The following is a 25,950-nucleotide window of genomic DNA, read 5'->3' on the forward strand; positions in this document are numbered from 1 at the left end:
CCCTCTCTTTTCTCTCTAAAATCAATAAAGAAAACAACAACAACAAAAGTGACACATTCTATAATTGCTTTATGTCTGTCACCCCCACCAGAATGTGAGTTATGTGCGGTAGGAGACTGCTTGAGGTCTAGAATATGCCTGGCCCAGTGTGGGCACTTAAAAAAAGTGAGTGGATGGAATCCATGACTCTTAAGTGTAGAATGATGATGAGATTGTGGGCCTGGGGTCAGACTCTTAGGTTTGAATTTTGCCTCCATCGCTTCCTAGCTGTAACCATGGCACAGTGGCTGCCTTCTCTGAATCTGTTTTTCTCCCAGAAATGGAGATAATTACTCCTTAGTTTACCTTGAGGACTTAAGGTGGTAACCCTTGTTTAATAGTTATTTTCTCTACTAGTTGGTAGGTTGTTGTAAAGCCTGGGAAAGAACCTGCTTGGCAGGTGATAAGGTGAGTGGTTAAGAGAGATATAGAATGGGACAAACCTAGTGCCATTGCTGTGTGACTTTGGTGACTTCACCTCTCGGAAAGTCAGTCTTTTCTCTAAAATGGGGACAAATAATATCTATCTCATGGGGTCTTATGAGATTGCAACAAGAAAGTTTGCCAAGTGTTTTGTTAGCACAGGCTAGCAAGTGGTAGACCCCATTAGCTTAATTAGTATATTTTCACTTTATATTCCATCAGTATTTCTTGTTCCTTCCTTTTTTGAGGTCCAGGTAATTTTGTAACACCTAAAAAAAAATTTTTTTTTTATAGTACAATGGTAAAATACTTAGTGTTAATTTTTTTTTCTTTTAATCCTCACCTGAGGACATTTTTGCATTTATCTTCAAACAGAACTGGAGGGAGAGAAGGAGAAAGAGAGACATCAATGTGAGAGAAACACATGGAGTGGTTGCCACCCACACAACCCCAACTGGAGCCGGGGACAAACTGCAACCGAAGTACGTGCCCTTAGTGGAAACCGACCTCGTGACTCTCTGGTCCGCGGGCCAACGCTCTTAACCTCTGAGCCAAACCGGCCAGGGCAGAGTGCTAAATCTTGTTACAGCTCAATTAAATTTTTATAGCTTTCTGAAATGAGTGCTTAGATCAGTGATATTTTTAGATTATTATTTAGCCTCTTTTCTAATATACGCATTTAAGCATAATTTGCTTTCTGAGACCTTCTTGAGCTATACCCTATATATTTTTGTCACATTTCATTATTATTCAATTTAAAATATTCACTAATTTCGGTTGCAGTTTGTCCCCGGCCCTGGCTGGTCGTGCGGGTAGCAGCCACTCGATGTGTCCCTTCACGTCGATGTTTTTCTCTCTCTCTCCCTTTCTCTCTCTCCCTCCCACTCTATCTGTACAAAAAATGGAAAAATATCCTCGGGTGAGGATAAAAAAAAAAAAATTCACTAATTTGACCTGTACATTATTTTAGCGGTGTATTGCTTCATTTCCAAGTATTTTACGACTGCCTAAGTTATCTTTGTATTGTTGGGATTTGCTATGGCCCGATTGGCTAAGGCTTGGGGTCATACCCTGAAAGGAGATAGTGCTGTTTAGTGTAAGAACTTTATTTCCACATGGAGCTTGGGGTGGGGTCTGGTGGGGGATACATGCAGGTGTTTCCATCCCCACCCCTATAACTGCTGGGAGGGCCTGAGAATGTACAGGAAGTGTGTCTTTCGGGCAGGCAACTTGAAATGGGAGGAGCCCTGGGTCCCTTTTTGCAGGGCTTCCTCTCGGGTCCCTTCGAGGAGCCCATCCCGAATGGCCTGCAGGCGGTGTTGCTTTTCGTTGAGATAGCGGTCGCCCTCCTGGGCGTTCTGGTAGGACCTTCGCCGTGGCAGCTTCATAATCCAGAAGGCCACCCGGGGATGAGGTTCAGGGTGAAAGCTGTCCATGGCTTTTGGGTTGGGCAGCAGGGCCTCCTTCTCCTCTATCTTGGGTACCTGGGAAAGGAGGGACAAGGAGATCACCTCAAAATCTAAATGATGACCGTAGGACACCCAGAACCCACCGTCATATTTAACTCAGTTTGCCACCTACAGGCCGCTTTGGGAGTTAAAAACTCACTGCAGTTTACAAAGCACTTGGGTTTACAAGCACCTTTGGATTAAAAATAGACTACTTTGGGATTGAAAACACACTTTGAAGGTTTCAAAAGCACTTTGGGGTTTAAAATGTCTGTTGGGATTACAAAACACTTTAGGATTAAACATACTGTGAGGTTTGGAAACCAGTTTGAAATGTACAAAGCACTTTTGGATTAAGAGCTCTTGGCATTACTAAAGAATCATGACCACAATTGCAATGTGGTGATTTTTATTTTAATGTTATTAGTCAAGACTTTGACAAGAATGCCAGACTGAGAGGGACATATATAGATTCTGGGTGTTATCAGAAAAGCTTTAAGGAATTAGGATTGGCTTTGTAAACCGGTAAAAGCCCCTTGGAAAAACATCCTGGTACCCTGCTGCTTATTATTTTCATGGTTCATGCCAGCCTTTCCAGGTAAGGAACAAAGGTTACTTTCCTGGAAGATAGCAAAGAAAGAAACTTGACATTTTTGAGGACCTCAAGAACTTGAAGAATTTACCTAAACATATAGGTATTGCAGGCAAAGACTGATGTCAACTATGTGGCTTGGCTTCATCACCCTGAGAGGTTAATTAAAGCTCAATCTGGAGATTCCTTTTGAAATTCCAATTATTTTTTTATTTTTTTATCCTCACCTGAAGACACTTTTCCATTTTTTGTTCAGATAGTGTGGGAGGGAGAAAAAGGAAGAGAGAGAGAGAGAAGGGGGGGAGGGAGAGAGAGAGAAGGGGGGAGGGAGAGAGAGAGAGAGAGAGAAACATCGACGTGAAAGGGACACATCGAGTGGTTGCCACCTGCACGACCCATCCAGGGCCCGGGACAAACCGCAACCGAGGTACATGCCCCTAGCGGGAACCGAACCAGGGTCTCTCTGGACCACAGGCTGACGCTCTAACTGCTGAGCCAAATCGGCCAGGGCCAGCAAAGCAGATTTAAAAGAGCTTATACGATCAATAACTATTCTTCTGTGTTTATGCAAATAATCAGGCCAAATTAAAACTGAACTTACTGCAATAAATAAATGTCTTAATTTGGCTCTTTGATAGAAATGCGGGTGATTTTAGGGAGAGAAATTGTGTTTCTATAAAATCTATAATACACTGTTGTATTGTAGATATTAGACTCTAGTTCAATTGTCTTCAAAGTTTTATTTATTTATTTATTTATTTTTATCCTCACCCGAGGACATTTTTCCATTTTTTGTTCAGGTAGAGTGGGAGGGAGAGAGAGGAACAGAGAGAGAGAGAGAAACATCGACGTGAAAGGGACACATCGAGTGGCTGCCACCCGCACGACCGACCAGGGCCGGGGACACACTGCAACCGAGGTACATGCCCGTAGCGGGAACTGAACCCGGGTCTCTCTGGACCGCGGGCCGACGCTCTAACCGTTGAGCCAAACCGGCCAGGGCTTTTTATTTATTTATTTATTTATTTATTTATTTATTTATTTATTTATTAATCCTCACCCGAGGACATTTTTGCATTTTTTTTTTGTTTTGTTCAGACAGAGCGGGAGGGAGAGAGAGGAAGAGAGAGAGAGAGAAACATCAATGTGAAGGGACACATCGAGTGGTTGCCACCCGCACGACCAACCAGGGCCGGGGACAAACTGCAACCGAGGTACGTGCCCTTAGCGGGAACCGAACCCGGGTCTCTCTGTACCGCAGGCCGACGCTCTAACCGCTGAGCCAAACCGGCCAGGGCCAAAGTTTTATTTTTCCACCTATAAACTGAACTGGATCCTGAATTTTTCTAGTTTCTTAAATATTTGGCTACAACCCTCTTAACTGATATTTCACTTTTCCCCACCCTTTGACAAGGCAACCAACGTCTGAAATCTAGGCCACCCAGCCCAGGGGTGCCCTGGTGTCCTTGCCTTGCGTGCTCCCTTTCATCAGACCATTCACTGTGGTTCTTGTTCTAGCTTTTGCCCCAATAATATTAAGATTTATAACACAATTTGTCTCCACCAGGTTACAAGCCTTACTCGTATTCTGGGAATACTGCTTTTTGCCGACCGACTCTAGACACTTATCACAACCTTCTTTCCTGCCCAAGTTTCATCGTCCCTCTGAAAGAGAACAAGGCCCACTTGGCTCTGAAGGAAAACTCCACCCCTCTTCGGCAGGAAGCAGCCGCAGAAGAGACCCTATGCCCCTTTCCCTTAAAGAATTCAGAACCAAGAATTCTTGAGGGGGAGATGTAGGAGGTAGTTAGACAGGCATGAGCACAGCAGAAACGATAGGCCAGGTACAGAAGGGCACCAGTGTAGAAAGCCCCAGGTGCCTAGCAATGGGCAAAACTAGGGAAACAAATATAGTAGAGTTAGGACCCTAGGGTGACCTTTCCTCTCCTTGCATATTGCTGGTCATGCAGTTTCCCTAACATTATTTTCCTGGCATGTTGCTAGTCATATGGTAGACCCTCTTAGAGGAGGAACAAGGGGGCTGGAGACTAGCCTTATATGACTCCCATACAAGCCCTTGCATGACCACTCCCTTAAGCATTAAGCCTTGAGGATAATAAGCTTCTGGCCAGTATCAAATAATCTTAAGAACAGAGCCTTGGGTCTGTTGACCACAGAGGCAGAGTGTTGATCAAACTAGAGATAACTTCTAGTCCTCAGTTGTGTTTCAGCTCCAGGTCCAGAAAAGCAGCCGCAACATGTGGTCCTTGGTCGAGTCCTGGTCCAAAATCACATCAGCTTTTACAGACAGCTTTGGGGGTCCAGTGGGAATATTTGAATATGGAATGATGTCTGTGTGGCCCTTGCTATTCAAAGTGTGGGCTGTGGACTAGTGTCATCAGCATCATTTGGGAGCTTGTTAGACATGCAAATTAGTGCCCCTCCCACCCCAGACCTACTGGATCAGTCTGCATTTTAATAAGTTGAGGTCTGAGAAGTCCTGTAGGAGATTGTTATGGGTTGAATTGTGGCCCATCCCAATTGATATGTTGAAGTCCATACCCCCAGGACCTCAGAATGTGATCTTATTTGAAAATAGAGTTATTGGGCCGGCCAGTGTGGCTCGGTGGTTGAGCTTCGACCCATGTACCAGAGGTCACCAGTTCGATTCCTGGTCAGGACCACATGCCCAGGTTTCGGGCCTGATCCCCAGTTGGGGGCATGCAGGAGGCGGCCAATTGGTGTTCTCTCTCATTGATGTTTCTATCTCTCCCTCTCCCTTGCTCTCTCTCTAAAATCAATAAAGAAAGAAAAAGAAAATAGTTATTGCAGATTTAGTTAGTTAGGATGAGGTCATTATGGTGGGCCCTAATCCAATAAGGCTGGTGTCCTTATGCAAAGGGGAAATTTAGATATAGAAATGCACATAGGGAGAATGTCATATGAAGATGAGGCAGAGATGGGGGTGATGCATCTACACGTCAAGGATCACCAAAGACTGTCATCAAAACACCAGGAGGTAGGAGAGGGACATGGAAGAAACTCCCTTACAGCCCTCAGAAGGAACCAACCTTGATCTTGGACACCTGGCCTCCAGAACCGTGAGACAATACATTTCGTTATTGAAGCCACCCAATCTGTGGTACTTTGTGACAGCAGTCACTGCAAGTTAATACAGAGACAACAGTTTGACACCAGTGTTAAATATCTCGGATGTCAAAATAGTACTGTGGTCATGCGGAAGGATGCATTATTCCTAGGAGATCTGCTGAAGGATTTAGGGGTGAAGCGTCATGATGTCAATAATTTATCGTCATATGGTTAAAAAATACAAAAGTGATAACAAAGTAAATGTGGTAAAAATTTAACAAGTGGTGAATCTAGGCCAGATATTTTCGGTTGTCACAACTGTTTGGGGTGGGAGTGGTGTGTCTACTGTGTCTCTAGAGGCAAGGTTGCTACTAAACACATGACAGTGCACAGGATGGCCCTGTGCATGGATAAAACCAAGAGTACCCAGCCCTAAAATGATGATGGTGCCAAGGTTGAGAAACCCTGCTCTATGGTAAAAGGAACATAGATATATTTATTTACTATTTCTTCCAGACTTTTCTGTAGATTTAAAATTTTTGAAATAAAAACCTCTGTGTGTGAGAGAGAGAACCATATGGGTTTTCCAAGCACTTGGAGGTTCTTAAACCTTTTTTTTTTTTCCTTTATTGATTTGAGAGAGAGAGGAAGGAATAGATGGAAACATCGATGAGAAAAAACATCGATGGGCTGCCTCCTGCATGCCCCCTACTGGGGATTTGGCCCACAACCTGGGCATGTGCTCTGACCAGGAACTGAACTGGCGACCTCCTGGTGCATGGGTTGTCACTCAACCACTGAACCACACCGACCGGGCTTAAAACATTTTAGGATAAGAAAAATAAGTCCTCTGGTGTTAGAATCACTGAAAAGTTTACAACGGTGAGATAAACAAAGCATTTAGGGTTCATAAAGCATTTTGGAATTAAAGATCACATTTTGAAGTTTTCAAGGAAGAGATTTACCACTTTGGGATAGATTTAAACAATACTTAAGGTAAATACAAATACTTAAAGGTAAAAATACTTAACTACTTTTAGATAAAAACATACTTTGAGGTTTGTGAAGCCTACCAGGCACCTGGAATTAAAAGCATTTCTTGGTTTACATAATACTCTGGAGATTACTGAGTGAGTGGGGATGTACTCTGAGGTTGTATACCTCATTACTCAGCTGGTTATTCCCTTTAGACAGATGACAAAACTTTGTGGTAGTGGAGGTGGGGTGGGGGGTTAGGGCCGGGTGGGGGCATGTCCTAACCTTCCAGTCACTCTCCAGGCTCCCATCTCCTGGCTCAATAGATGCCACCACCTTCTCAGAGATCAGCACATCTCCTGTCTTGTTGTCGGTCACCTGTGAGGGTGGGAGGAAAGAGTGAGAGCACAACTATTTTCCTCTTCTGCCCTCCTCCCAGCACATACTGCAGCATGAGGGATCTGAGGGAGACTCCCGGAGGTACTTCCGGGCATAAGCACCTTATCAATCTGGAGGTGACTGGAGAGAGTGTTGTTCCCCAGCTGGTGCTCCTGGTTCTCTTCTTGGTGGTAGTTCCTAGGGAGGCCCCGGAAGTCCACGGGGGAAGAGAAGAAGCTGTCCATGCCCCGTAACAGGTCATCCTGGGGCCGAAGGAGGGATATGTGAGCTGCTAGACCTCAGGACTTCCCAGTACATCTGCAGCCCTGCCAGGGTGCCCTCCAGGCCTTGCCATGTTCCCTTCACCCCCTTCCTCTTCATCTTCTGACCCTTAGGGCCTAACTAGTCACCTCCTGCCCCCATCCACCATCTCTTCTTTCTCTATTTTTTGCCCCATTACCTTCTTGTCCCTCATGTCCTATTGTCTCTCTGTTCTATCCCACTCTTCAGTCTCGCCTCTGTCGCATCTCCCTCCCTCTTTCTATCTCTCAGTCTCCTTGTTACTCTCTGTCCCTTTTGTTTTCTCTCTTCCTGTCTGTCCTTCTGCCTGGCTGAGACATGTCTCCCATTGTTTCCCTGAACCCTGTCCATGCCTCTGTCCCTAGGCCCTCTTCTTTGGAACCTCTTCTCCCCAACCCCTGCCATTGCTCACTTTCAGAAACAGCCGGGTGAAGCCTTGTAGAAGTCTCTGGAGGCCTAGGAAACCGGAGGAGCCTTCCTCGGGATCAGCATCGCGGATCGGGGCTGCAGTGGAGGGGGGCACCGAGGCAGAGGGGAGCAGCAGCAGCAGGACCAGCGCGTGCCACATTTCGGGGTGGGCCAGAAGGCTGTAGCACCAGTAGGGTCAGAGCCTCTACCCAAGACGATCACGCCTTTCCTATCCTTTGCCCAGGTTTTTACCCCTTGTCCAAGCAACTCCCCCCTCCCTACCAAACCCATCCCCCCCTCCCTTTTTCTTCCACTCTCACCCCCTCCAGCGTGTCAGGCCCTGCGGGTTCTCCCAGGCCCGACTCTTGTGGGCTTTGCCACATACACGGATCTCATTCCTCTCCTTCTCCTACATTCATACCCAGATCTCATAGTTCTCACCTTCTCCTTCTCACCTTCTGGGCCCCGCCTTTATGCTTGACCACAGACCGGTCACCGGACTCTCAGACTCGGGCGGTCCACGGACTGTTAAATCCAAACAGTTCTGGTCTCGAGCCCAAGCCGGGCACCTGGAGCGTTGAATGAGCTCCGCGAGCCCTCGCCGCGCCCCCTAGCCACGCCCCCACGGTCTGGCCGCTCCCCCCCCACGTGACCTCACCCACTAGCCCGGCCCTTTATTGGTTAAAGCCACGCCTCTATTCTTTGTTAACCACGCCCCTTGAGCCAGCCTGGCCTGTGTTTCATGGTCGAGCTCCTCAGTCCGACCACGCCCCTTTCGGTTGATCTGGGCGTTAGAGAGCCAGGTCTTGCCTGTCCAGCTCCAATCGCAGGTGGCCACGCCCCTTGCCCTAGAGCCACACTCCTGCACCTGGGCCCCACCTCTGTGCTCCAGGTCTTGCTCCTAGCTCCCTGTCTCGTTCCTAGGATCACTCTGCTCATGGACAGTCCTTCTGGTTAGCCCGCTCCTTATTTTTGTACCTATTTCTGATAGTTTCTCTGTGTCCCTTGTTGTTTTCTCCAGGATTTGAAACGATTAATACGCTCAACACAGGGCAATGTAGGGACGCTGAAATCGGAGCCTTCTTCGGTTCTACTAAACAGCCCCACCCTCTCTGGAAACCCAAAATCCAGTCTTATGTTCCAGTTTCCAAGGACTCGGAATCTGTGCTCCCTTCTCCCTCAGGTCTCCAGAGTCCGGATCCCAGCCTCTTTCCATCCCATGAGTTTGAACACTAAGCTCCTCTCCCCTCAGGCACCGAGTGTCTCTCTCTGTTCTGGGACAGCGCCACCTCTAGTTCATGAATGCGTGTGGGTGCGGGAGTCTCCACTTCCCAATAACTCCCGGTCGTCTTGCCCACGACTCTCACCTCTGGTGAGGTCACAAGGAAAAAGCGTGTTGTTATAGAAATCAATCAAAACACACCCCCATACTTCAATCCTCAAAAAGAAACTTGAGGCTGAACAGGAAAGAACCTTTTGTGCTGGTATCACGTCCACTTACACAAATAGGCTAGAGGCCCAGAAGTCCAGGCCCCCAGCCCCCTCCTCCCTCAGACATCAGGAGTGCGGACCCTCAACATCCCTCCTCTCCCAAGAATCTAAGCACACGAATCCTGAAGTTGCTACCAGACCCCAGTTAAACTATACCTTTCCTTAGCCAAAGCAAAAATCCTCCCCCAAACTGTCATCATCGGATCCCTCTTCCCGCTGTCCGGCGTCCGGGCCCGCCCCCCCTCCGGTCCCTCCCACTTTTCCCAAACAAAGCTCCCGGGCAACTTTCTCCTTCGCTGCGCCCCGCCCGCCCGCGGTTCCCCAGCCCCAGGCCGGGAGGTAGGAAGGCGCCCGCGGGAGTCGGGGATCCTGCTTTGGGGTGTGTGAGTTGGGATGGAAAGTTCCATGTTAGGAGTTTAGGTGTGTGTGGGGGACCGTCTCGGGATTGCATGCCGCCTCCCTTGGATCGTGGGGCTCGAGTTTGTGTTTCTGAATCTAAGTGCGGGGTTGGAACTTTCTCCAGATCTGGGTGTCTGCTGATGCGTCTAAGTTTGGGAGTGTGCTCCTGGGAGTGCGTGAGGGCAGGGAACTTTGGCCGGGTGTGTGTGGGGTGTGAGTGTCTGCGGCGGTGTCGGTTTGAAGCGAGAAAGGACTCTGTGCGTGTTTCTGACCGAACTGATCTGTGTGTGTCATTTGTGGGCGCCTGGTCCTCCTCATGGAGAAAGGGGCCTCCGGGGTGGCAGAGGTTAGGCTACAGAGCTTTCTGGATGTTCAGCCTTGTCTCTTCGGAAGTTTGGGGCCTGGGGAGGGAAATTAGGGGGATCTTTCCTAGCCGGACCCTCCGTCCCTTTGTCTGGCCACATGGGGGAGAGCTGGGCTGGGATTTTGGCCTATGGGGGTCCTGAACGCCGCAGCGCCACTGGGCTCGGCCTGGAGTCTTTGTCTCGGCCGGGACTCCAGGGTCCTAGCGAGGAGGGGGATGGGAGCCTGGACTCTGGGGTCCTGGGAAAGCTGTGGAAGACGAGGAGCCACCAGGGCGGCGGGATCTGACTGTATTTGAAAAAGTTTTCCCCTGTTCTCGGCCTCCGGAAAGTCACTGGGAACTAGAGTTGGATCCGAGCCCACAGCGCAGGGTTTGGGGAGGGAAGGGGCGGGGCCGGGGGCTTGAGGGGAGGTGCCCTCGCTGGCCAGCCCCTCCCTGATGGGGGTTGTGGGAAACTGGGGGAGGGGATGCCTGGGCCCTTTGTTCTGGCTCTCCTTATGGCAGGGCGCCCCTGTCCCCCCAGTCTGTGGTTCTATAGGTCTTTCCTGGTCTCCACTTTAGTTTCTGCCCTGCATCTCTGCCCCTCTTCCCTCGGTGTCTCTGGACCCCTCTCTCTGGGTCTCTGTTCCCCTCCTTCTAGGTCGCTGTGCCCCCACATTGGGTCTCTGTTCCCCTCTCTCGGGGACTTTGTCCTTTCCGTCTCTCCGAGTCTCTGTCCCCCTGTCTCTGGACCTCTCTTCAGCCTTACTAAGGACTGTGCCCCTTCTTTCCCAGCAGCTGCTGCTCACATCCTAGCACCTGTTCTTGGGGTGGGACTAAGATCTCACTCACACATCCCTGACCCGAAACTAGGCCCTGACTCCTGCCTTCTTTAAACTAGTAATCCATACCCAAATGGCTGGCCCTCATGGACCCTATGCATGACTATGGGGTCTTCAAGACTTCATCACAACCCCGGATCCCCTGGAAATCCAGAGAACACTGTTCACCCTAAGCTTCCCCAGGACCTAGGAGTCTCAGCCCCCAGCCCTCTCCTCTCTCAGACCCAGGGGTTTGGTCCCCCAGCCCTCTATCTCAGACCTAGGACTCTGGACTCCTAGCCTTCCAGGCCCTGAGGTCCTTCTGGGTGGGTCAGGGAAACCTTGCTGAGGTCTGTGTTCTTCCAGGCCCAGATGGGGGAACCCCGGGCTGGGGCCCCCCTGGACGATGGCAGCACCTGGACAGGAAGTGAGGAAGGAAGTGAAGAGGGTACTGGTGGCAGCGAGGGGGCTGGGGGAGATGGGGGCCCAGATGCAGAGGGTGTCTGGAGCCCAGACATTGAACAGAGCTTCCAGGAGGCCCTGGCCATCTACCCGCCCTGCGGCCGGCGGAAAATCATCCTGTCTGATGAAGGCAAGATGTATGGTGAGTCCACCCCTCTTTTGCCCTGGTCCCCACTGGTTAATAAAAGATTTACTAGCAACATTTATGGAGCTTTAAATACTGTTAACATAAAAGCACTTCGTATCCTTATCGTGACTCAGGTAGGAGCTAGCATCCCATTTGCACAGATGAGGAAACTGAGGTCCAGAAAGGCTAAGTGATTTGCCTAAGGCCACAGAGCTAGTGTGTGGCGGAGCTGGAACTTGAACCCAGGCATTCTGGCTCAAAAACCTGCAGTCTTAACTCTTCTTCCATCTCGCTCCCAGCTTGCTGTGGACCTCTGGAAACTATTGTTTCTCTCTCCTTCCCTGGTGTCCCCTCTGTTGGGAAGTTCTGCTAAAGGTCTAACTCTGTTCCATCTTTGCGTCTTTAGGTCGGAATGAACTGATTGCCCGCTACATCAAGCTGAGAACAGGGAAGACCCGAACTCGAAAACAGGTCTCAGGACTGACTTGTGGACTTCTCTCTGGGACGGGCTTGTCTTCTGAGGGCCATACTAGTATGGGCTGCTTCAGGTTCAAGGCGGACATGGCTCATGTGCTTTTGTCTGTTTTCTTTTTTTTTAAAAAAATCCTCACCTGAGGATATTTTTCCATTTATCTTCAGATAGAGTGGGAGGGAGAGAGAGAGAAAAAAATACCAATGTGAGAGAGACACATGAACTGGTTGCCTCCCGCACGACCCCGACCAGGGCCGGGGACAGAACTGCAACCGAGGTACGTGCCCTTGACCGGAATCGAACCCGCTACTCTTAGGTCTGCGGGCTGATACTCTAACCTCTGAGCCAAACCGGCCAGGGCTTGTCTATGTTCTTGGCACCTCTGTGAGTACACTCTGTGCCTGTTTGGTATAGTTCTCTTAGTAGCTGTGTTGGAACCAGAGTAAGAGAGACCGAAAGAGTCAAAGAGAGAAGGATGGGGAAGGGAAGGGAGACCTGAATTGGCTGGGCCTGGGGAAGAGCAGAAGTATTAGTGAGAAAAGAGTGGCCTTTATAACCATCTGTGTTTACATGCTCCTGTGTTTACATACATCTGTGTTTACATGCTCCTGAGACAGCTGGCATGTTCTGTGTGTCATCTCCCATGTCCGAGCAGCTTCGTGGGCACCTGGAGGGAGGAAATGGGGAGGGGATGCAAGGAGCAAGTGGCTCTGGCCTGAATCTACCTTTTTGTCACTCCTTCTAGGTCTCTAGTCACATCCAGGTCTTGGCCCGAAGGAAGTCAAGGGAAATCCAATCCAAGCTCAAGGTAGGAACCAAAGCAGACATCCTGAGAGGGGAACAGAGACCCAGAGAGAGCGGACAGGGACGCAGAGAGGGTAACAGGGATCTAGAGAAGGGGGCGTCAGAGACCCAGGGTGGGGGACAGAGACCAAGAAATGGGAATAGATTCACACAGAAAGGTAGACAGAATGGGGAAAAGCAGAAACCCAAGTTGGGGGTTTGTAGCCAGCAAGAGGGGGTGGATGCAGACCCTGGGTAGGGAAAGATCCATGGAGTGAAGGGGGATAGACTTAGCTTGGGACAGGCAAGAAGGATGGGGTGTTGGGCCTCTCCTCTGGCTACTTTGTCTTCTGCCTCCTTCTCCTCTCCCCTCCGGGCTGTCCCTAGTGTCCTCATCGTCTTTCCCTCTTGTGCTGGGAGGGTCTCCTCTGGGTCCCCTTCTGGTTCACCTTCCCATTTCCCGGCCCCTGAGTGGCCTGCCGGTTCTTTGGTGCCCAGATAGCTTCATTTCCTTTTGGAGCTTTTCACATCCTCTTTCTTTATCTTCTGGATTTCCTGTTCCCTGTTGGCCTCAGACCCTCATTTTCGACTCCTCTGAGTATGGAGTCTCTTTCTCTGGATTTGGGGCCCATCTCCTCCTATCCCTTTTTTATACACAGAAGCCTCCCCTTCCTTTTTCTCTAAGTCTAAACACCTTCCCTTCTGGTCTTTTCTGGAGTTCCCTGTTCTCCTCTGTCCTATCTCAGCTAGGAAATGTTCACTGCCTATTCCCACTGGGCCCGAAATTCTCATTTCCTGTTGCCTGCATATCCAGAAACCCTCACTTCTGCCTCTTCATTGACCTAGAAACCCTCATTACTCTTTCTTTTCTTTCTTTCTCTTTCTTTCTTTCTTTCTTTCTTTCTTTCTTTCTTTCTTTCTTTCTTTCTTTCTTCCTTCCTTCCTTCCTTCCTTCCTTCCTTCCTTCCTTCCTTCCTTCCTTCCTTCCTTCCTTCCTTCCTTTTTGGTGGTAGGTGCCCCTAGCGAGAACCGAACCCAGGACTCTCTGGTCCGCAGGCCGACGCTCAACCGCTGAGCCAAACTGGCCAGGGCGCCCTCATTACTCTTTCATTCTGGGCATTGGGAGCTTCTGTCTTCCTCTAGGCCTGGCCCCCTCTGTTCCATATTCATCCTTCATTTTGCTTCCCTCTCATTGCTCAGCTGAGGTTGGCGGGGCTATAGGGGTTGGCAGGGAAGGCAGGTGGGGTATCCAGGCCTCAATTCCTAAATCATGTTTTCTTTCCTTCTTTGGCACCCTCCTTCACCCCCGTGGGCAGGCTCTGAATGTGGTAAGTCCCTCTGCCTATCCTCCCACCCACTCCCTTACCCTAGACATTTCTGAGGAGGGCAGGAGCTGCGGGGGGTTGTATTGAGAGGAATTTGGACTCTCTCTCAACCTTTTGCCTTGACTCCCCCATCTCTTCATCTCCCCATGCTTACCCTGCCTTGTCATTGTGTCCACCCTTGCTGTGTCTGCTGGGACTCCCCATTAACATGGGCCTGCAACTTTCCCTCCAGGACCAGGTTTCCAAGGACAAGGCTTTCCAGACAATGGCCACCATGTCCTCAGCCCAGCTCATCTCAGCACCTTCTCTGCAGGCCAAACTGGGTCCCGCCGGTCCTCAGGTAGCCAGGCTTGGGTACTGTGGGGTTCAGGGCTGGAGGGTGGGGCTTGTGGTTTCAGCGGGCAGCTAACTGGCTGACTCCTCTTTGTTCGTCTCCAGGCCTCTGAGCTTTTCCAGTTTTGGTCTGGGGGCTCTGGGACCCCCTGGAATGTTCCAGAGTGAGTACTTTGTGTCCTGCCTCAGCACCTGTACCTCACCTCCACTCTCTCTCTCACAGACCTTCTCACTCTACCACCCACTTCCCAACTTCCTTACGGACATAGATTCTGGAGCCGGGCTCTCTGCCTTTGAATCCCAGGCAGGAGGGTGAGGTGATGGTCTGGAGAGGAGGACTAGGTCTGAGATGGGATAGTGAGGAGTGGACGGGGCAGAGTCAGAAGGAAGAGGGATGGTGCTGGGGCCTGATGGGCTGAGAAAGAGGGAGAGGGCAGGGACAGTGCCTAGGGTCTGGCTGGTGACTGAATGGGACTGTCCAGAGATGCGCAGCCTGGAGGAGGAGTGGGTTTGGGGAAAAACTGAGCTCAGCATGGGCCTTGATGAATGTGAGAGGCCTGGAGGGTGTCCATGGGGTTGTTGGCCTTCTAGTCAGGTTGGCTGGGCCCCAGAGGCTCATGGGAAAGGTAGTTGTAGGTCCAGAGGCTCCCAGGAGGGATGAGTGGAGCCGCAGAGGCTCATTCTCATCCCATAGACATGGTTCTTGGGCCTGAGCAGGGGTCCTTCTCTTAGAATCAGAAGGAAGAAAATGGGCCTCAGAGGTAAATGGGAGTGTCCTTTTTTAGCTCGGAGAGAACCAGGAGGGTGACAGGATATGTTTCTAGCCTCGAATAATAGAAACGGGCCTCAGAGGCACATTTTTGTAAAGGTACTATTTAATGCTTTTATTGATTTTCTAGAGAGAGAGGAAGGAAATGAGAGATAGAAACATCCATGTGAGAGAGAAACATTGATTGGCCGCCTCCTGCATGTGGGAAACAAGCATGTGCCCTGATGGGGAATCGAACTGGGACCTCTCAGTCCACGGGATGGTGCTCAATCCACTGAGCCACACAGGCCAGGAAGGAAATACATTTTTAAAAAATATGTTTTTATTGATTTTTTTGAGAGAGAGGAAGGAAGAGGGAGAGAGAAAGAAAGAAACATTGATGTGAGAGAGAAACATCATTCAACTGCCTTCTGCACGCCCCTTACTGGGGATCAGCCCTGCAACCCGGGCATGTGCCCTGACTGGGAATTGAACTGGTGACCTCTTGGTGCATGGGATGACACTCAACCACTGAGCCATACTGGCCAGAGCAGGAAGTACAGTTTTTAGCCCAGAAAGGAGCCAGTGGTTCTGGGCTGGGTGTTGGTAGGGCAATGTGGCTTCAGGACAGTGAGGCAGGGGTGTTGAGGGTGTTGCCAAAAAAAGAGTAAAGTGACAGGCGGTGGGATTCAGGCTGGGACAGAAGATCGTTTTCTGGGAAGTGTTGCTAGATGGGGACACAGGAAGCGTGAGAACAAGTCCCCAGAGCCGAAGGAACCACAGGCTTGCAGGGGAGGAGGCCGATCTGGAAGGATGGGTGGTTCAGCCGGCGCTGCACTGGTCGCCGGGGTCCCGCCTTTTATGGAGCTGATAGTCAAACTGGCGAGATGAACATTTATTAAATCATGTGCTTAAACACAAAATTGAAGAGTGTGTGATGTGTGAAGAACTACAACAGGTTCGGGGGTGAGGGAGAGAGTTTTGGGTGGTTTCTCTGAGGAGGTAACATTGAAGGCTGGGTAAGACTTTGCCAGGTAAAGAATAGGGGTGGGGATATTTTAGGCAGAGAAAGCAGCATGTGCCAAGGCCCTGAGGTAGGAAAGTTTGATGAGTTTCAGGAACTGAGAGAGAAGACCAATCTTTTTTTTTTATCCTCACCCGAGGACATTTTTCCATTTTTTGTTCAGGTAGAGTGGGAGGGAGAGAGAGGAACAGAGAGAGAGAGAGAGAGAGAGAGAGAGAGAGAGAGAGAGAGAGAGAAACATCAATGTGAAAGGAACACATCGTGTGGCTGCCACCCACACAACCGACCAGGGCCGGGGACAAACTGCAACCGAGGTACGTGCCCTTAGCGGGAACCGAACCCGGGTCTCTCAGGACCGCAGGCCGACGCTCTAACCGCTGAGCCAAACCGGCCAGGGCGAGAAGGCCAATCTTAAGCCATTGGTCAGTCAGTCAAATGTTTACTGAGCAGCTATTAAGTGCCTGTTATTCTGCTTGGATTGGGGACACAGCATTGAACAAGTCAGAATTCCTGCCTTCATGGAGCTTATAAATTGGAGAGGGAGGGAGACAGACAATAAACATGTAAACCAGTAAATAAGCATGAATAAGAAAGGACTAAATGTGGGAAATAAAGCAGTGTGTGTATGTGCTCTATTTAGGAGTGAGGAAGTCCTCTGAGGAAGTGACATTTGGGCAGTGGCCTGATGACAAGAGATTAAGTCAGTGGGTAGGGTACTGGGAGTTTCGATTTCAGAATTGAGATGGGAAGTAAAGGCCCTTGGGAGTTAAAGTCTGAAAGTCCCTGGAGTTTGGGTCTTTCTGATCTTGATCTTTGGACCCTTGACCTCTTACTGACCTCTGACCTCATGTCTCCTTGACCTCTGACCTCTCAGTCTCCTCACCACCATCTCCTGGAATATCCACAGGTCATTGATCTCTAGAGCTATGCTATCAGATACTACAGTCACTTAGCCACGTGTGGTTATTGACATTTAAGTTAATTCAAATGAAATAAACTTTAACATTCAGTTCCTCGGGCACCCGAGCCACATTCCTGCTCAGTAGTCATACATCGTGTGGGCAGTAGCCACATGTGGCCAGTGAGTACAGTGTTGGACAGCACAGACATCGAACATTTCCATCATCGCAGAAAGTTCTATTGGACACGCTGCTTTGGATTCTGTTGTGCTGCCTCCTCACCCCAAAGTTTGGCCTGATGTCCCATTTTCTGGGCTGCTGGTCATTTTCTCCCCACCCTCCTGACCCTTCAGCCTCCTTTTCCTCCAAATTTCCTAGTCTTCTCCCCACCTCTTGAGACTCCATTTCTGTCCTCTTTCTGCCATTTTGTGAGAGGTACCAAACTATCATCAAGACCCCAGGCTTCGTGGTTGGAACTGACTGGTTCAAGCCCAGGCTCCACGGCGGTCAGCTGCGTGCCTGGGTGGGTCAGCTGACCCTGTGTGCCTCTAGTTTCTCTTGTGCAAATGAGAGCACTAATCACACCCACCTCACAGGCTGTGAGGCTTCCATTAAAATGTGTGCATAATGTGCTAGCACAGCGTCAGGCTTGTCCTGGTCCCTCCGTAAACGGTAGCTGGTACGATGGGCATCTTTCCACCTGCTCACCCTGAGCTTCCTTTCTCCCTCAGTGTGAAGCCATTCTCGCAGACACCGTTCTCCTTGTCACTGACTCCCCCATCTACTGACCTCCCAGGTAAGAGTCTGCTCTCCACCCTCCCTTGTCTCTTGTCTCTCTTGTCAACCCTAGCTGCCTTTCCTTCAACCTTCCTTTAGTCACATTCCTCCTGAGGTCCAGCTCTGAGGCAGGGTGTGTAGGAAAGATGAGTGACAGAATCTGTAGTGGTTAAGAGCATGGCATCTGCAGCCAGAAACACGGGGTTTGTGTTCTGCCACTTCCTAGTAGCCTAGAGAACACTGGGAGGTGTATTGGTCAAGATTCTTTCAGCTGCAAGTGACAGAAACCCACGTCAAACTAGATGACAAAAACAACCACCACCACAAAATGGAATTTATTGGTTCAGGTAACTGGTATTTCAGGTGTTATGTCTTCAGGTATGGCTGGATCTAAGGGCTCAAATGGTAGCATCAGGATTTGCTTGGTTCTGCCCTCCTCTGGTGGCTTAATTCCTTTGCCCATCTGGTAGCAAAGGTGGCTTCCAGAAGGCCTTGCTGATGTCATCCTATGAACTCACATTGATGAAAAAGTACACAAAGATTCATCAATTAGGAATGCTTTTGGCTATAAGTAACAAAGCAATAGTGCCATAAATAAAAAGGTTTTAATGATTCCACATAACAAAAAAGCCTGAAGGTGGGCTGCTAATGTGCTGGCTCAGCAGCTCAGCAATATCAGGACCAGCATCTCTATAGGTCCCTTGGCCTCTGTTTTACTGTCCCAAAATGGCTGTTGTGACTCCAGGCATCATGTCCCAAGCAGGACTTGACCAGAACCAAAAGCTTTCTCCTCCCAAAGTTCTGTCTTTTTCATTCAGGAAGAAACTCCTTCCCAGAAGCCCCCGAGCAGATTTCCCCTAACGTCTCATTGGCCAGGACTGTGTCACATGGCCACCTCTAGCTGCAAGGGAGGCTGGGAAAGTGAGTATTTAGCTTTTTCAGCTTCTAAGTGGAGGCAGGCAAGAGAGAACAGTGCTTGATATATTCCATAAATGTTAGCAATTTTTATTGTTTCTTCTTTTCTCTCTAGGGTACGAGCCCCCCCAAGCCCTCTCACCCCCTGCCCTGCCCCCACCTGCCCCATCACCCCCAGCCTGGCAGGCTCGGGCCTTGGGCACTGCCCGGTTACAGCTGGTGGAATTCTCGGCCTTTGTGGAACCCCCGGATGCAGTTGACTCTGTGAGTGCAATTTTGGGATAGTCATTGTGGGTGTTTTGGAGTGTAGATGGCTACAGGAAGAGAAAGAAAAAAGCAGTGGTTCTCAAACTTTAGCATGTATCAGAATGACATGGAGGGATTGTTAAAACACAGATTGCTGAGCCCCACTCTCAGAATATCTGATTCAGTAGGTTTGGAGTGGGGCCTGAGAATCTGCATTTCTGACAAGCTCTGGGGTGATGTTGATGCTGCTGTTCCCAGGACCACACTTTTATAACTCCTAGCATAAAGGAATTGGGAGGTCATGAGATCATGGGTTGGGAAAGTCAGAGAAACTCTCTAGGACATCATTTATTCATCCATCAAACATTTCTGAGTGCTTACTTGCACCAGGCTTTGTGGTGGATGCTGGGAACTTGGAAAAGCAGATCTTGTTTCTAGGCTTGAACTTTTCCTAGACTAGGATGGAGACAGATGCCACATTCGTCAGGGTGGGCTGACAGAAGTATTAACCCCAATACTCAAGGACTGAACATCATAGAAGTTTCTCACTCATGTAACATTTCAGTGTGTTCAACAGGAGTCTTCCACACAGATTCAGGGAATTCGGGCTTCTTCCATTTTGTGGCTCTGCCATTTTCTAGGACTTCAGAATCTGCTGCTGGATTCTCTGCATCTGGCTGGCAGATGGTGGAAGGGAGAGAGTGAGGAAGCTTTATGGGTCTGGCTTGGAGATGGCGACTATCAGGTCTGCTCAGATCCCATTGGCCAGAACTTAGTCATGTGATCATATATAACTACAGAGGAGTCTGGGAACTGTAGTTTAGCTATGTGAAAGGGAAGTAGTATTTGTGAACACACAGCCTCTGCCGCAGCCACAGAAACACCAAGTACTGTCTTTAGTGGTCTTGGTAGAAACCAAATCAAATCAGGGTAAAACCCTCCCAACTCATTTGGAGCAAAAGCTGAAGTCCTTTTAGTTGCCTACAAAGTTTTGCACAATCTGACCTTCGTTCCTGTTCTGCCCTTACCTCCTGCGCTCTCACTCTTGACTGCTTAGCTCTGGCCACACTGGCCTCCATGCCCTATCTGAAACATGCCAGGCCCACTTCTGCTTTAGGGCCTTTGCATCTGCTGCTCCTGCTGCCTGGAAGATGTTTTACCCAGATACCGCCATTCTGTCTCTCCCTTCATTCAGGTCTCTGCTTGATTATCTTCTCAGATTGGCTTTCCCAAGTCATCTTATGGAAAATACTAGCTGCCACCACTTTCTACTCCCTTATTATGCTTTATTAGGATTTTTAAAAAAATCCTCACCCGAGGATATTTTTCCATTTATCTCCAGATAGAGTGGGAGGGAAAGAGAAAAAAAAACTAAACACATCGATGTGAGAGAGACACATCAACTGGCTGCCTCCCGCACGACCCCAACCAGGGTCGGGGACCGAACCGCAACCGAGGTACGTACTCTTGACTGGAATCGAACCCGTGACTCTTTGGTCCGCGGGCCGATGCTCTAACTGCTAAACCAAACCGGCCAGGGCTATTAGGATTTTTTTTTTTCCATAGCATACATTACTCTCTGAAATTTATATCATCCATAAGATGATTTAAAATGTTTTCTGTCTCTGTCATTAGACTGTGCACTCCATAAGGTCAGGGACTTTACATTGTGCCCTGGGAGCCAGAGCAGAGTCCCTACACAGATGATTCTCAGTAGATGTTGATTGATGAACATGTGCTGGGATGGGGGAAGCTCACGTTTCTGTGGGTGTACAGAGCAGTAATTCTGCCTGGAGAGTCAGTGAAGGCTTCCCTGAGATGGCAACATTTGGGTTGGGCTTTGAGGGTTACATGGGAGTTTGCCATATGCAGAACTGGATGTTTCAGGTGCAGAGACAGAAAAGCATTGTGTCTTTCAGGGAAACAAATAATCGAATATGGTGGGAAGCTGGTGGGGCTGTGGATAGGTGGGCAGGTACCGGTTCTGGAGGAGCTGGCATTGCCAAACCGAGGGACCCAGGCTTTCTCCTGGTGATGGGGAAACACGGGGGTGGTAGAGAGATCTCATCTGTTTGTGATCAGTGGAGGCTTCCAGACAGAGGCAGACTTGGGTGACCTGGAAAGATGAAGGAGGATTTGTATTGGAAGAAAAGATGGGGAAGATTTCAGCATACGGACAAGAAGTGATAAGAATGGGAACAGAGAGGAAGTCTTGGTGTGGGCTATGTGGATTGACATCCATCTGTCCGTCCATCCATCCATCCATCCATCCATCCATCCATCCATCCATCCACTGATAGAACATTTATGAAGAACTATTCAAAACATGGCCAGGTTGAGGGGTGTGGTCCTTTCTTGTAGAGGTGTAGTCTTTGTCCTGGAGGCACTGGGGAGCCATGGGAAGATTATAAGCAGGGGAGGTTGAGGGTCAGCTCTGGAGCCATATGCACCATGAACTGAGGAGGAGAGATTGGAGGCTGGGAGGCCAGGCAGGAGGCTGGGGTGAAGGTGGGAGAGGTCAGGACTGTGAGGGTGGAGAGCAGGGGACGGCAGAGAGTTGGGCAATAGGGACAGGGCTTAGGGACTGAGGTACTGTGGGAATGAAGGGGCAGAAGAGAGTGGGGACAGTGCCTGGGAGTTGGGCCCAGTATCTGGGTGGGGAGGATGGAACAGCTAGTAGGAGCTCTGGGGATGGCAACAGGGGTGTGAGATTGGCTTGGGCAGGGAGGGCTGGGGGTCCAGCCATGTCCCACTCCTCACCTATCTATGGCTGTTCCTCCCCAGTACCAGAGACACCTGTTTGTACACATCAGCCAGCATTGCCCCAGCCCTGGAGCGCCCCCGCTTGAGAGTGTGGACGTTCGGCAGATCTATGACAAATTCCCTGAGAAAAAGGGTGGACTGCGGGAGCTGTATGATCGTGGACCCCCGCATGCTTTCTTCCTGGTCAAGTTCTGGGTGAGTTCTGCCACCAAAACCAAAAGTGCTCATAAATCAAGTGGCCTCCCAGAAGGCCTCTGGCTCTACCAGGTCAGCCTGGGCTTTATCACTCCTGAGGGCTCTGAGTATCAGCCCCCTTGGCAACAAGGAGCACCAAGGAGTTTTGACTCCGGAGCTGGATGCATGGGACCAGCGCAGGTTAGGGATAGGGCTTGGACCTTCCCAGATCCCACTAGATTTTGCCACACCCAGTCACATGACTCTTAACAGCCCTTGGGATTGGCTTGTATCATTTCAGACTTCCCTACATCCCACCTAATCACACCAAGCCTTGTTGCTAAGGAATGTCCTCCCCTTAGCATGTGGGGTCTTGGAGAGTTTGGCCTCTAGAGAGGGGATGCTACGTTCCACCAGATCCTGTTGTTAGATAATGTCTGGCCTTGTGGATAGGAGCTGGGGAGTGGCTTTGTAAAGTCTCGTATTTATTGAACAATCATTTATTGAGCACTTACTATATATAAGGCCCTATGCCAGGTGCTATATATGTAATTGTGAATAAGAGGGTCCATTTGAGTCTTTCTTAGGCCTATTTGGCTTGATGCCTCTAGTACAATGGTTAATACTCTAGGGGTTCAAGATATGCAGTGAATGTTTAGGGCGTGTTACTCTTGCGGTAACCAGGGCCGTGGAGGGATCTAGTCTGAGAAGGAAGACTGCTTAGGGCTTGAAGTTTGCTGGCCTTGCTGACCCATAGCTGCTGCGGTTATACAGGGTGTTAGTGTGTAAAGGGGCCCAAGACAGCTCTGGGGATGTGTCGCTGAGGTCTTAGGCATTGGTAGGGATTAAGACAGGCGTCACAAGTCCCAGGTTCGAAGGAGAGAGACCCCTCGAAGCCCTGCCTCTGAAGGGATGCAGGGTAGAGGCCTTTAGTTTTCGTCTGGCTCTACAAGGCCCTGTCGCCAGGGTGGTAGATGGAGTCCCGCCTCTGAGCAGAGGTCTGAATCACCCCAGAGAGTGACCTGGTCAAGTTAGTAACTGAAGTTAGGGAGAGGAAGAGGCGTGCCTCCCAGGAAGGTGCCCAAGGGGCTCCGGCCAAAGGTGATATGAGGTCTTAGGCTTCATTAGACCCCACCCGGCATAATTGACGTCTGTTCACTTGGCCCCTGGGGTCATAGAGGGCTCTGATTTGTGAGAGTCAGCTGAAAGGGCCTGGAAGAGTGTTCTGAAGAGGAGTCAGGTTTCCTTAGGCCCCCACCAGGCCCCTGGTTGCTTGTCTGAACAACCAAGGTCGGAGAAGGGCTCTAAGGAAGCGCTTCTGGTTGCTAGGGAGAAACTGCCTCCTTGGTAACTAGGCCCTTGGAAAGGGCTAAACTCTTTCTCAAATACATTTTTCTTGATTTTAGAGAGGAAGGGAGAAGGGGAGAGAGAGAGAGAGAGAGAGAGAGAGAGAGAGAGAGAGAGAGAGAAAAACATTTATGGAAGAGAGAAACATTAATCAGTTGCCTCCTGCACACCCCTTACTGGGGATCAAGCCCACAACCCGGGCATGTGCCCTGACCAGGAATCGAACTGGCAACCTTTTGGTGGGTGACGTCTTGGTGCATAGAATGAGACTCAACCAACTGAACCACAGCAGCCAGGACAAGGTGCTGAACGCTTGAGTTGGGGGCTTCAGGAGCAAACAGTTGAAATCTAGGGCTCCTTTGGTGGGGGGTCACTGGGGAAAGCAGGTCGGGATCATTTTGGGACTCAGATTTCTGCAGCACTGATGGAAGGGTAGGTCTTCTCCAAAAGCCAGCCCTTGGAGACGCGGGGACTTCAAATGCTGAGGAAGACAGATGGACAACTACAGGGGCAAAAGGGAGAAACCAGGCCATGGGGCAGAATTCCCATGTTAGAAGAGTCCCCACTGTTTACCTGTGTCTCCCCATCCCCTAGGCGGACCTGAACTGGGGCCCAAGTGGCGAGGAGGTGGGGGCCGGCGGCAGCAGCGGTGGCTTCTACGGCGTGAGCAGCCAGTATGAGAGCCTGGAGCACATGACCCTCACCTGTTCTTCCAAGGTCTGCTCCTTTGGCAAGCAGGTGGTGGAGAAAGTGGAGGTGAGGCCAGAGGGGTGGAGCTCTGGGCAGGTGAGTGCCCAGGCACCTGTCACTTTGGTGGTGCAGAGTAAATGGATCAGGAGCCACGACAGCTTAGGCACTGGGAAAGTCTTCATGGTGGGGTGGGGAGTGTCTCGGCCTCTGGGGGTTTAATGAATAGGCTTGGGGCTAATATGGAGTTCTAAAGTCACAGTAACATGTAGGAGTCACTTGAGAGTTCAAAGGCAACGTATGGGACAGAGATGTACATTCACTAAGATCCAAAAGGTTCTTGTGAGTCTGGAAGAGTTCACAGGGCAAGGAGGTTCAGGGGTCACATTTGGGCTGCTGAGGACTTGCAGGATCTCAAGTTCAGAGGTCACAGAGTTTGGAGAGCTCACTGGAGGGTCTTTGGAGAGTTTGAAGGTATCTGAGGTTATTGAGGGTTCAGAGCACAGCTTTGAGGGGCTGGGGGGCGGTAGTCTCTGGTTTGCAGACTCAGTGATCCTGAGTTGGACACCTGAGGGTTTAGGCTCCTTTCTCTGGTCACTGCGGATGGGGCCGTGGAAGAGGGAAGAAGGCAGTGGGGTGTGGGTGTGGCATCTGAGAGGCACGGAGTGGGGCCGGGTTCCTGGCGCGACCCCTGTGTGTCTCAGTCAGTGTCCTCCCCACTCCCTGCCCTCTGGTTCAGACGGAGCGTGCCCAGCTAGAGGACGGGAGGTTCGTGTACCGGCTACTGCGCTCACCCATGTGCGAGTACCTGGTGAATTTCTTGCACAAGCTGCGGCAGCTGCCTGAGCGCTATATGATGAACAGCGTCCTGGAGAACTTCACCATCCTCCAGGTGATGTGCTGGGGCTGGGCCGGAGCAGGGGCCCAGATGTGAGGGGAGTGCCCACCACGGACCCTCAGCCCCAGGGCCTTTCACCTGGGGAACTGACACAGTGGGGCTCTGCAGTTGACCCTTGGCTTAGGGGTCCCTTTACCGAGGGAACTGATGTGGGGACTCCACAGCGTTCTCATGAGGGGATCCCTCTTCACTGAGGAAACTGACCTGGAGGACTCATTGTGGGTTAAGGCGACTGACCCCTTTACAGAGAACCTAACCTTAGTCCCGGAACCATGATATGGTGGGGTCCCTTTACTTTGGGGAATGTGCTGAGCTGGGGACCTCTAGCACCTGAGGATGTGATGTGGTGGGGACCCTCTTGATCCAGGAACACAATGTACCATCTGATGTGAGGCCTTTCAAATGAGGAACCTGGCATGTTGGGCATCCCCTCTACCTGGGAAATGTGACATGGTGGGAACTCCTTTCCTGGATACCCCGTGATAACTGAGGGAGGTTACAGTGGCCCCTTCTCTCCCTTCCAAGCACAAACCCCTTTTCCTGGCCTCCTTGGCAGGTGGTGACAAACAGAGACACCCAGGAGCTGCTGCTCTGCACTGCCTACGTCTTCGAAGTCTCCACCAGTGAGCGGGGGGCCCAGCACCACATTTATCGCTTGGTCAGGGACTGAAGGGGGACCCCAGAAGTGGCTCACCCCTAGAATACCCTCCTCCCAGGAAGGACTTCCAGCTTCCCTCAGTCTTCTTATTTAGAGAGGGGGCTGCTCCCTGTTAGAGGGGACCTTGAGAGCTGAGTGGTGAGTTGAATGGGCTGCAGCTGAGAGGAAATGACGGATCCTGATATTGGGACCTCACAGGGGTGTGTAAAGGACAGATCACTCCAGAGCATCATGGACTGGGACCCAGAGTCGCTCTGAGGGTGCAGCACTGGTCTCTGTCTCCAACAGGTGCCCCCCGCCCCCCACCAATCTGTTCTAGATGTTGGGAGGGCCCTAGTTACATATTGGCTTGTCCTTCCCTTTGTTTTTCAACCCCCCCCTTCCCAATCCTCCTCTCTTTACCACTCCCACACTGTGACCCTGAGATCCAATCCTGAAGGTTAACCCTTTCTGTGCAGGGCCAGGTGGGCCCTGGAAATATATTTTTTTTAATATAACAAGAGATATTTATAAGTGGGTGTTAGGGTTGTGACTTTTTTTTTTATCAGCTGGGCAAGCAGTGGGGTGAGGCTTTTTAATGTCACCCCCTCTTCTACATGAGCACG

At 50.3% G+C, this 25,950-nt stretch overlaps 2 protein-coding genes across 5 annotated transcripts; one reads left to right on the forward strand and one right to left on the reverse strand.

The window, feature by feature from the left end:
- Positions 1-1,630: 1,630 nt before the first annotated feature.
- DKKL1 (dickkopf like acrosomal protein 1) lies at positions 1,631-8,161 on the reverse strand. Of its 2 annotated transcripts, none has more exons than XM_036274611.1 (5): positions 8,095-8,161; positions 7,658-7,832; positions 7,068-7,208; positions 6,853-6,945; positions 1,631-1,946 (listed from the first exon to the last, which is right to left on the reverse strand). In XM_036274611.1, exons 2-5 carry the CDS (start codon positions 7,811-7,813, stop codon positions 1,635-1,637), a joined length of 702 nt encoding a protein of 233 aa, XP_036130504.1. In that variant the 5' UTR covers positions 7,814-7,832; positions 8,095-8,161; the 3' UTR covers positions 1,631-1,634. The 2 variants fall into 2 exon arrangements, with proteins under 2 accessions (XP_036130504.1, XP_036130505.1); XM_036274612.1 differs by having other exon boundaries at positions 8,109-8,156.
- Positions 8,162-9,403: 1,242 nt separating this feature from the next.
- Positions 9,404-25,540, forward strand: TEAD2 (TEA domain transcription factor 2). 3 transcript variants are annotated; one of them, XM_036274608.1, is made up of 13 exons: positions 9,440-9,523; positions 11,074-11,311; positions 11,703-11,767; positions 12,514-12,576; positions 13,868-13,879; positions 14,109-14,216; positions 14,315-14,373; positions 17,612-17,676; positions 18,688-18,836; positions 21,603-21,776; positions 23,697-23,858; positions 24,529-24,681; positions 25,244-25,540. In XM_036274608.1, exons 2-13 carry the CDS (start codon positions 11,080-11,082, stop codon positions 25,355-25,357), a joined length of 1,356 nt encoding a protein of 451 aa, XP_036130501.1. In that variant the 5' UTR covers positions 9,440-9,523; positions 11,074-11,079; the 3' UTR covers positions 25,358-25,540. The 3 variants fall into 3 exon arrangements, with proteins under 3 accessions (XP_036130503.1, XP_036130501.1, XP_036130502.1); XM_036274609.1 differs by having other exon boundaries at positions 9,462-9,483; positions 25,244-25,357; XM_036274610.1 differs by lacking the exon at positions 13,868-13,879 and having other exon boundaries at positions 9,404-9,483.
- The last annotated feature ends 410 nt before the right edge of the window (positions 25,541-25,950 follow it).

Source organism: Molossus molossus, unplaced genomic scaffold (genome assembly GCF_014108415.1).
Source record: "Molossus molossus isolate mMolMol1 unplaced genomic scaffold, mMolMol1.p scaffold_m16_p_21, whole genome shotgun sequence".
Classification (NCBI taxonomy): Eukaryota; Metazoa; Chordata; class Mammalia; order Chiroptera; family Molossidae; genus Molossus; species Molossus molossus.